This window comes from Phycodurus eques, chromosome 5, assembly GCF_024500275.1.
Source record: "Phycodurus eques isolate BA_2022a chromosome 5, UOR_Pequ_1.1, whole genome shotgun sequence".
In the NCBI taxonomy this organism is placed as follows: domain Eukaryota; kingdom Metazoa; phylum Chordata; class Actinopteri; order Syngnathiformes; family Syngnathidae; genus Phycodurus; species Phycodurus eques.
Window position 1 is genome coordinate 26,842,606 of NC_084529.1, and position 11,788 is coordinate 26,854,393.

General features: G+C 44.3%; 1 protein-coding gene across 3 annotated transcripts in view; it reads right to left on the reverse strand.

The window, feature by feature from the left end:
• The window catches only part of kitlga (kit ligand a), a 48,494-nt gene extending 37,096 nt beyond the window's left edge, over positions 1-11,398 (reverse strand). For all 3 annotated transcript variants that reach the window (XM_061675887.1, XM_061675886.1, XM_061675889.1), the window contains exon 1: positions 11,026-11,398. In XM_061675887.1, the coding sequence (XP_061531871.1) occupies positions 11,026-11,040 (15 nt within the window). In that variant the 5' untranslated portion in view covers positions 11,041-11,398. The remainder of the gene's footprint in view (positions 1-11,025) is intronic.
• Positions 11,399-11,788: the final 390 nt, after the last annotated feature.

The window sequence follows — 11,788 nt, forward strand, 5'->3', positions numbered from 1 at the left end:
AAGAACGCTTTGTCTCCTAATTGGAGAACTGAGTCTTCTTTTCGTTTCCTCCAAGTGATATAATACGATAGTCTCCCATTTCTTGACAGCGAGAGAGTGAGAACAGAAGCTAAGGAGTACTTTAAAAAGTGGGCTCTATTAGGTTGAAATGTGTTAAAAGCTTGTGTGTGGGGGGGATAAATTACAGTCTTTATTTGGTCTCTCTGTTGTGGATTTTCACCTTTCACTGTTGGGTCTGGTATACAGTATATCCCCTGTGATAAATGGGTTGGCGACCAAGACTTGACTTGAATGGCAAAAATTCACAAAAGATCGACACTCCCCAATATATATATATATATATATATATATATATATATATTAATGCAGTAGTTTAAACCAACAAGCCAGATTTGGTCCTCCGCATCATTTTATGCAGCCTGTAAAAGCTGGCCTCAATGTTTCTTTGACTTCTGTGCAAAACTAGGCATGAGAGTGATAATAACCAAACGCAGGGGCGTTTGTAATATGGCAGAGTGCTTATTAGAGTTCCCACGTGGAACATATTAGGTAAGGTCAAATCACGTTCGAGCCACATGCCAAGTCTGTAAACAAATACAGTGCAGCTCAATGCCTGGCTAGCAAACATTATGGCTCACCATATGTTTAAAAAAAATAATAATGATGCAGTACAAACGCAACCTTCAGCGGCATCTCATCAGCCTCTCTCGGGCTCTTCAGATAAAGCTAACGCAATTAATACATTTTATGTTTTGTCTTTTTACAGCATAATAATTCACAAAAACTGTTCCTGGATGCACTGGTCTGCATTGCTCAGTTCCTATTACTAGAACTACAAACTAACTAAATCACTTTGTTTTGCATTTTTTTCCCTTACTGTACTTAATCTGAACTGAAATGTAACCCTAAAACCAAGGTATGCACCTAACACAGACGTTTAGCTTACCGTTACCTCGATATATATGGCACTATATGAGCCCAAATCACTTCAATATCATTTCAAACTCATCTTACACTTATTCTTACTTACTCACTCTAATTACAATTGAAAATAAATTGCTTACAGATGATATGATTTGGGGGAAAAATGCAGGACAGGAAATCATCAAGCCACCTACAAAGGACAAAGGACCTAAAGCCCTTGCAGTCGTGTAAGGACACGTTTTGGTCCTTAGTAGACCAAAACCAATTACAATGGACCAAAACCACCAGAAACAGACCAAGTATGAAAATCACTTGCAATAGCCCAAGGATCAAAAGCACAAACGCACCTGCAACGGATCAAATGCGCAGTGGAACTTTAAGGATGCTGGCATGTACTGCATGCCACTGTTTCACCAATACCAATTACTACTTTACTATTACACATTTTATGTTTTTTTGTGACACGACAACAACAAAGTCACAATATAGAGTGATACCTTGAATTATGAGTTGAATTCAATCTGGGACTTACTGTAGCTGGAAACTCAGTTTATTCAAATATTAAATCAATTTTCCCCGTTGAAATTGTTTGGAATTCCATGAATCTGTTACAGCCCCCTCCCCCCAAATATCACCACCATTTTTTGTTAATTAATAAAAATAGCACCACATTGTATTAAAAAACAGTTAAGACATAATCAAAGAGAATGTAAACAAATGTTATATCATATAGTGTAATAATTATTGTATGGACTGTCGTATTTGAGTGTTGGATGTGTACCTTTAAGGGTTGTGGCCTATTGAGTGACATCAGGAGCTTGAGTTGGGGTGGCCAGTTAGTCTGTGTGTGAGCACCTGGACATGAGTTGTGGCCAACAGCAGCGCCTTGCAAGTGTTGTCATTTTGTATTTGTTTGTTTGACTGTCCAGTTCAATCAACGGCTGAAAGTGCATCAACAGTTGTGTCTCTCCTTACCCACATTCAAGGGCATTAGAGTACCTTATTTGCTACATCCCCCCCCCCCCCCCCCCCACACACACACACACATCACTCCACCAACTGTGTATCTGAAGCTTGCTCGTAAGTATAATTTTGGCTCACAGCAAAAAGCAAAAATAAATAAATACATAAATTGACGAAGCGACATCTCGTCACTAGCGTAGCCGGAAAGTGACAATTGCTTTCAATGCAACAGCTGTTAGTCAGGTGTCTAACTTCAAAACCCCAGTTCTGACTTTTCGAGGCAGGGAATAAATGAAACAGATACAGTAAGTTGTGTTTTGCGAAATCTGCCACTTCAAATGACAGGAACCCCGCATCGGCATCTGGCTTCTGCTACCGTGTGAATGTCCGAAACAAACACACCCCCAAATCACTCCCGATTGTTATATACATAAGAGGCTAGCCTTCAGTGTTTCATCTGTTTTTTTTGTTTTTTTTTTTTTTTTGTTTCATATTACTCTAAATTACAACCAACAAGCTGTGGCCGGATTCCCTCCACTTTGATGTGGCTCTGCTATGGAAAATCTAGGCCCCACAGAACAATTTCCATTAAGTGAACACACATCATCTGATTGAGACAGAGAAAAATTCCTGATATGCTTTACATGTCCTCAAAATGGAGTCAGACAATGTGGATGGCTGAAGAGAACGTTTAAAACCTGCAGTCTCATCATCGCACGAAATGAGGACAACCCGTCAGGCCGTAACGTCACTACTAAATAACGTTGAAATACATGATCGTGTTGAACAAACAAACGCTAAAGACAACATTTTACAGTTATGTGCAAATGCAGATGTATTTTACAAAAACTTAGATTTTTAAAGATAAAATTGGGTTGGATTTTACAGTACTGTGTATCGTGTTCATAAGGCAGAGGAAAAAGTGAATGACTATTTTTTTTGCCCTCATTCCACGAAGTGATTGTTGCAGAATGCTAGCGATGAAACGCTGAAAGTTCCTTCAGTCTGAAACTTGAGGTCCGTTTATCGAGAAACCTAAAACTCTGCACTTTAGGTAAGACTAAAATTTTGGTTTTGGTGATGACAGAAAAACATCTTTTCCCCCAGCTTTAGAAAACATGAAAGTCATCCATTAGTTGTGGTAGTAAAGATAATGCAATTTAAAAGGACAGTACAAATCGCCTGAAATGTTAATACCGTTTATCTGTAAACCCTTTCATCCTGAAGTAACGTTTAATTCAGGGGCGTTAATGACAAATTATGTATTTCAATCGGGAGAGTTGTCTTCACTTGTAATAACATTGAGATATTGCAAGCATTTTATGTTACCAATCTTTTTTTTAAAATAAATCAAATAATAGTTGAAGAAACTTGTTTTTATTGGCTTCGGATTTCAAAACTATGTATCCATCAAGTTGTTGTGTTTATGTAATTATATAAGGCAGTAATTAATTTATACTGGTTCACAGTCATAACGTTCCTCGGAGAAAAGCCAGAACTACAACATAGCCCGTGACAAAAAAGTTTGACAACCAAAATAAAATTAATTATCCTCATTAAAGATAAACATCTTCCTGATGTACTTGTCTTGCTTTGCAATGAAACAAAGGGTAAAAAAAAATAAAAAATAAAATAAAAAGCAACTTATTGTGATTTATATCATTTCAGCGATGGGTTTACTGGTTTGGCAGGTTTTTTTCCTCAAAAATAGATGTTTAACTGGTGTCAGAGTGTCCTTGGAAAAATGTCTGTACTGTAAGGAGTCCCGAGCTGGACCCAAAGTTTGAGAAGCCCTGTTCTAAACAGTCAAATACTAAAGGCTAGACAGGAAGCAATGTCAGGTTGTCACGAGAAAAAGCTTTTAGGAATAGTGTGAATAATACAAAGAGAGCAAAATAAGTGGGGCACTACAGAGAGGAACGTCTAGATGGAGTTCATAGATTGGCTACGAGAAGATGGAAAAGAAGGTAGCATTGTGCTAACAGCTGCACGCTAACTCAAAAATAAGGCTAAGTAAAATTAATTACAAGCGTGTTTCTTGGAAATACAACACATGCACACCTCCATATAAGTCTGCCATGCATAAATCCAATATGTTATTTCCTAGTGTTGATACAATCGATTGATTACCTTTTTAAATGATTTTAATTCATACATTTTTGTCTGGAAGGATAACTTATCCATTGTCACAAAAAGATGAACATTTTGTAGTTATAATGGTTTTAATCTCTTTCATAAGTAATAAGTAAAGCAATGTGAAAGGATTAGTTAAATTTGTAAAATGTCTATATTTATTATAATGGGATTTTTTTTCATGGAAAATGTGGACTTGTGGGAAAAGTGGGAATTTTTTTGGGAGTGTGAAAAGTACTTAATGAGAAGTCCTGAATGGGGCGAACATTTTGACGTTGTTTGAATTGGTTGCGAAACGTGGAAGTTTTAGAAGAACAAAAAGGGGGGGAAATAATATTATCATTAAAAATGTTGGTGCAGAATAAAAGTCACTGTACACTGTCTTTTTTTCTATTTCGTTTCAGGAATATTAGAATGCTCAACAACCTGAAGTCAGTATGGGTAAAGGCGCTTCCATTGTTTCCGCATTGCCATTTTGGAAACACGGTTTCATCCAGACTACATTTTATCGGAGTTCTCGTCGGCATGTGTTCCATGCATGCGCATTGGTCGGACAGAGAAGATGGAGAAGATACGATGTTGGACCGCTGAATGAGAATTCAGCACACTTGTGCAAGAACTGAACGTTTGGAACTATTTCCAAACGATAACGTAAGTTATCCTTCCAGAACTATTTACCTTCATCCATCCATCCATTTTCTACCGCTTATCCGAGGCAGTAGCTTTAGCAGGGACGCCCAGACTTCCCTCTCCCCAGCCACTTCATCCAGCTGTTCCGGGGGGATCCTGAGGCGTTCCCAGGCCAGCCGAAGGACGTAGACTCTCCAGCGTCTCCTGGGTCGTCCCCGGGGTGTCCTCCCGGTGGGACGTGTCATCACCAGGGAGGCATCCGAATCAGATCCCCCAGCCACCTCATCTGGCTCCTCTCGATGCGGAGGAGCAGCGGCTCTACTCTGAGATCCTCCCGGATGACCGAGCTTCTCACCCCATCTCTAAGGGAGAGCCCGGACACCCTGCGGAGGAAACTCACTCGTGAACAAGACCCCTAGATACTTGAACTCCTCCACTTGGGGCAGGATCGCTCCCCCGACCTGGAGAGGGCACGCCACCCTTTTCCGACTGAGGACCATGGGCTCAGATTTCGAGGTGCTGATTCTCATCCCAGCCGCTTCACACTCGACTGCAAACTGCTCCAGTGAGAGTTGGAGCTCACGGCTTGATGAAGCCAATAGAACCACATCATCTGCAAAAAGCAGAGATGCAATACTGAGGCCACCAAACCGGACCCCCTCTACGCCTCGGCTTGAAATTCTGTCCATAAAAGTGATGAACAGAATCAGTGACAAAGGGCAGCCTTGGCGGAGTCCAACCCTCACCGGGAACGAGTCCGACTTACTGCCGGATATGCGGACCAAACTCTGACTCCGGTCGTACAGGGACCAAACAGCCCGTATCAGGGGGTTCGGTACCCCATACTCCCGAAGCACCCTCCACAGGACTCCCCGAGGGACACGGTCGAACACCTTCTCCAAGTCCACAAAACACATGTAGACTGGTTGGGCGAACTCCCATGCACCCTCGAGGACCCTGCCGAGGGTGTAGAGCTGGTCCACTGTTCCATGGCCAGGACGAAAACCACACTGCTCCTCTGAATCTGAGATTCGACTTCCCGACGGACCCTCCTCTCCAGCACCCCTGAATAGACCTTACCAGGGAGGCTGAGGAGTGTGATCCCCTGTAGTTGGAACACACCCTCCGGTCCCCCTTCTTAAAAAGAGGGACCACCACCCCAGTCTGCCAATCCATAGGCACTGTCCCCGATGTCCAAGCGATGTTACAGAGGCGTGTCAACCAGGACAGCCCCACAACATCCAGAGCCTTTAGGAACTCCGGGCGAATCTCATCCACCCCCGGGGCCTTGCCACCGAGGAGCTTTTTAACCACCTCGGTGACCTCAAACCCAGAGATAGGAGAGCCGCCTCAGAGAACCCACACTCTGCTTCCTCATGGGAAGGCGTGTCGGTGGAATTGAGGAGGTCTTCGAAGTATTCTCCCCACCGACTCACAACGTCCCGAGTCGAGATCAGCAGCGCCCCATCCCCACTATACACAGAGTTTGTGGTGCACTGCTTACCTCTCCTGAGACGCCGGATGGTGGACCAGAATTTCCTCGAAGCCGTCCGGAAGTCTTCCTCCATGGCCTCACCGAACTCCTCCCATACCGGAGTTTTTGCTTCAGCGACCACCAAAGCTGCATTCCGCTTGGCCAGCTGGTACCCATCAGCTGCCTCAGGAGTCCCACCGGCCAAAAAAGCCCGATAGGAATCCTTCTTCAGCTTGACGGCCTCCCTCACCGTTGATGTCCACCAACAGGTTCGGGGATTGCCGCCACGACAGGCACCGACCATCGGCCGCCTCAGCAAAGGAGGCGCGGAACAGTTGAAACTCCTTCTGACAGGGGATTCTGCCAGACGTTCCCAGCAGACCCTCACAATACGTTTGGGCCTGCCACGTCGGATCGGCATCTACCCCCACCATCGGAGCCAACTCACCACCAGGTGGGGATCAGTTGACAGCTACGCCCCTCTCTTCACCCGAGTGTCCAAGACATGCGGCCGCAAGTCCGATGACACGACCACAAAGTCGATCATCGAACTGCGACCTAGGGTGTCCTGGTGCCAAGTGCACGTGTGGGCACCCTTATGCTTGAACATGGCGTTCGTTATGGACAATCCGTTGTGAGCACAGAAGTCCAATAACAGAACACCGCTCCGGTTCTGATCGGGGGGGCCTCCCAATCAGGCCCTTCCAGGTCTCACTGGCATTGCCCACGTGAGCATTGAAGTCCCCCAGCAGAACGTGGAGTCCCCAGCGGGAGCGCTCTCCAGCACCCCCTCCAAGGACTCCAAAAAGGGTGCGTACTCTGAACTGCTATTTGGTGCATAGGCACAAACAACAGTCAGGACCCGTCCCCCCACCCAAAGGTGGAGGGAACCCCAACGTACAGGCGCCGAGCCGGTGGGAAATAAGTATACCCACACCTCCTTGGCGCCTCTCATCGTGGGCAACTCCAGAGTGGAAGAGAGTCCAACCCATCTCGAGAGGAATGGTACCAGAGCCCAAGCTGTGTGTGGAGGCGGGTCCGACTATCTAGTCTAGCCGGAACTTTTCAACCTCACACACCAGCTCGGGCTCCTTCCCTGCCAGAGAGGTGGCATTCCATGTCCCTAGAGCCAGCTTCTGTAGCCGGGGATCGGATCGCCAAGGTCACCGCCTTCGGCCAGCGACCAGCTCACACTGCACCCGACCCCTATGACCCCTCCCACAGGTGGCGAGCCCATGGGAAGGACATCATTTACCTTCACATTCCTTTAAATTTGAAATAAATTGTAAAGATGGGGATATTGGCAGATCTCCTCACACAAGCATTAGGCGAAGCAGACGTCTGTTGTTGGCGGTGGTGGTGGTTGCTCTGGCTCATGCATTGTTAGCAGGGTTAAAGTGTATGCGTTCAGTTGGCACAGTCACAAAAATTGGGTTGCGTGCGGTGAACTGCAGATGGGTCTGCAAGGACCCTCATGCACAGGAGTGGATGATGATATGTACATCAAATGGACTGAATCGCACCCTATGGACACATGGATGTGGAAAGCATGAATTATACTTATAAAGTTTTATCACTCTCCAAAGTGTCCATTGAATTCAGCTTTTGTGGTTGCTGAGTTCCCGTGCAGCCTACGGATAGAGTTTCCATGAACAAGTAGTAGGCTGTGCGGTTGGTTTCGTTGGTGTTACCTTTTCGAGTCCCTCGACTGTCGCGTGTGCAGCAAGGGTTTTATCAGAATGCAGAAATAAACTCGTAATTTTACTTGTGTTTCCTTTAAGTACAAAACATTTACAAAGCAATTTCAGACACTAAAGGTTTGGTCTTTCAACTCTTTTGCTCATGCTATTTGACATTTTATGTTTTACTGCATCTGTGAGGTACACTGAAGCTGGATTGATGCCACGGCTGTCCTTGAAAATTTAATCTTTATCTCCGTCCATTGAAAAATGACTACAATCTACACAAGATCACTCAAGACACACCAAAGGCTTCGCTGAATGACATGGGTTGTATCGTTAAAGCAAATGCATCCACGTCAATACGTGAGTTCAATATGGACTGAATAGTCTAATGTAGGGGTGTCAAACGTACGGCTCGTTGACCAGAACTGGCCCATCAGGGGGCCCAATCCCGCCCGTCTGCTGTCAGGCAAATTTTAGTACATTTATACATACACAAGGACTCTTATTTTGAAAGTCATGCTTTTTTTTTTAACTTTAGGTTGTATGGTGTGATGAGCCAGTTGAGCTTGTCAAGATTTCCAGATGGATGTGTAAATATATGCAAATTCGTCGATCACAAAAAGTTTACTTATAAAAGGTACATAGAGTATATAGAGTACGTAGCTCTACTCTGATCTGATTGATTTTAAACAAGACTTGAAGCAAGATAATTATCAATCAATGTGAATATTTTCCAAATGCACTCGTAATTATTTGCACCCCAGGAAATTGAAAAAAAAAGTCAATTGTCATTATTTATAGCTTATTAGGTTAGGAACATATTGGTCCAGCCCGTTTCAGATCAAATTGGGATCGATGTGGCCCATGAACCAAAATGAGTTTGACATCGCTGGTCTAATGCATAGCTGTTAATGTTTACCCTCTGATGCATGACTAATGAGATTCCTATAAGTAGCCGTCCACTGTCGTGACTGCATGCATCAGAGAGTTAATATAGAACCCACTCATGCGTTGGTCAAAACTACAAGACTACACAATCATTGACATTTTACTAACATCATTAAGCAAAGCAAACTACATCAGACAACATTCTTGGTTTTTTTCCCTCCTTCCATGGTGACTTCAGGTAATGAGCCGTTTGTATCAGTATGGATGGCCACTTGATTAGGGATATCGAGGAGGACTGCAACCCGTCTTATCATCTCTGTGGTTTTGCACACAAAACATCCCGACAGCTCATATCTCGTATTTAAAAGAGGGTTTTGGACTTTATTAGTGGAAGAGGCAAACAAACACAGGTAAAGAAAATAAGCCAGCAACTGCATAAAAGCCATGTTTTGTTTCATTTAACTCCCCTCAGAGGACGTAGCCTGAGTGCAAAACCCCCCAAAAAACAGCGGTCTATTCAGAAGGTATTGTTCCATCCTATGGTCACTGATGGTGTAGTGGTACACTCGCCTGACTTTGGTGCGTGCAGCGTGGGTTCAGTTCCCACTCAGTGACGGTGTGAATGTGAGTGCGAATGGTTGTCCGTGTCTATACGTGCCCTGCGACTGACTGGCGACCAGTTCTGCGTCTAGTCCGGCTTTCGCCCGGAGTCAGCTGGGATAGGCTCCAGCGCCCCGTGACCCTAACCAGGATAAGCGGTGTTGAAAATGGATGGATGGATGTTCCATCCTAGCAGTACCAAAAGGGACAAAGAAACACCATCAATAAGTTCTTTACAGAAGGGCTTAATGGGACATAATAATCAAAATAGGAGAAAACAAAGTCTACGTTCCTTTACAGGTAGGCATGAGGCCAGATTCAAACCCAAAACCTTCCAACTGTGTGGCGGATGTGCTACATAAATGTCCCACATAAATGTGCCCCACATAAATAAATGCCCCACATAAATGTGATAGTCAAAATAGTAGAAAAAAACAAGTGTCAAGTCAAAGGTTGAAGTGTTTGAACCTGAGGACGAAGTAACCTGAAGCAGCGGTGGTGCGTTTAAATACCACTTCTTCAAAAACATCTGTGACGTTCATTGACTCAGTCGGAGACAGTAAATTGTTTACAAAAACATGTATGCTACTACTACCACGGATAATAATAATAATAATTACGCAGTCACTGATGGTGTAGTGGTACACTCGCCTGACTTTGGTGCAGGCAGCGTGGGTTCAGTTCCCACTCAGTGACGGTGTGAATGTGAGTGCTAATGGTTGTCCGTGTCTATATGTGCCCTGCGACTGACTGGCGACCAGTTCAGGGTGTAGTCTGCCTTTCGCCCGAAGTCAGCTGGGATAGGCTCCAGCGCCCCGCGACCCTAACCAGGATAAGCGGTGTTGAAAATGGATGGATGAATAATTACGCCGTGGTGGTGCATTCATGGACCACATCACACCTACATTAGGTTCATTGACTCAAAAGTGTTCCAAAATAACACATTTTTGGAGAGAGTTTTGTTTTACAAAAACAGTACACTATGTTCAACCATAATAACTTAATAAAGTGCCTCTGAATTGACCCAATGGTCCTTAAGTCCTGAAGCGGTGGTGCATTTAAGGATCACATCTTATCACAGAAATCACCGACATCACTGACAACAGTCATAACAATTACTTGGATTTACATCGCGCCTTTCAAGGGCGCCAAAGTCCTGGAACAGTGGCGCGTTCAAGGACCCCGCCATCTCACAAAATCGCCCACCATCCGGTTCATCAATTCTAAGTTGTCTTTCATGTTAACAGTAATCATAATAATATTTGTGATTTATAGCGTAACTTTCAAGGGGCCAAATGACACAGGTACGTCCTTAAGCAGTGGTGCGTTCAAGGGCCACATCGCCTCATAGCCTTTCAAGGAACCCAATGACGATTAAATCCTGAAGCAATAGCGGCATTATGGAGCCACATCATCTTACAAAATCACTTTCACTAGGTTCACTGACGGAAGTAAATTTTTGCCTTCTATGTCCTGAGCCATCCAGCATAACAGCCCCCCCCCCCCCCCCCAAAAAAGCAAGATTTAAATATTAAAACTATGCTGCTGTGCTATGTCAAGTAAAATCGCAACTGTACACACATCGATCTTCGCGGGACGCCATTATTAAAATCGGCATTGTACGTGCGAAAGTGTCACACGCAACAGCAAGAAAGAAAAAAGCTGCAACAATGCATGCAATAACAATTAATAATAATAATAACAATAATAATAATAATCCACACTTACTTTTGGCTTCTTCATATGGAACGACAGGGGACAAGCTCGAATGCGCGAAAGCCTATTTTATTTTACTTCTACGGGCAGGAAAGGGGTTGTCATCATCTTGTGCGCACATATCCAGCGCGTCAAAATTAGTATCCAAGAAGAGGAGGCAAAAAAAAATACCAAAAAAACAAAATCAAAACTGAAAATCAAATTATTAATAATAAAAAAAAAAAATGAAGGAGAAGAAGGACGTGGTAGGACGACTCAAGTCAGTGACAGAGTGAGTGACTTTTGCAGGCGGCGTGCAAAAAAAAAGCGTCTGAGCTTTGCGCGTATATCCAGAAGGCTTCCGCCGGGGGGCGGGAGGTGGTGGTGCGCAAAGCTTTATAATATGGAGTGCAAACTACAGCCAGAGAGAGAGAGAGAGAGAGAGAGACAGAGAGAGAGAGAAAGAGACAGAGAGACGGCCTCCTACTCTTTCTCCGCCCCTGAGGACTAGAGAGGTGGCGTTGACTTTTACAGCCGCGCGCATGCACTCGTTTTAACCCCCTCCTGACTGTCCGCGTCCAACCGCCTTCCATTACACAAACAATAATATGCCGTTGAGTAATCGCACTGTTTGCCAAACGTCCAATCCAAGATAGGGGCGGTTCTAGGATCAGAGATTTGAGGGGGGGGGGGGGGTCCTGCGATTTCATTTGAGCCTAAAACTGGTCTACAAACACCTGTGCCAGTCAGTAAGCTATATTCAGTAGTACCTTGGCTTTATTTAGCATTATCACAT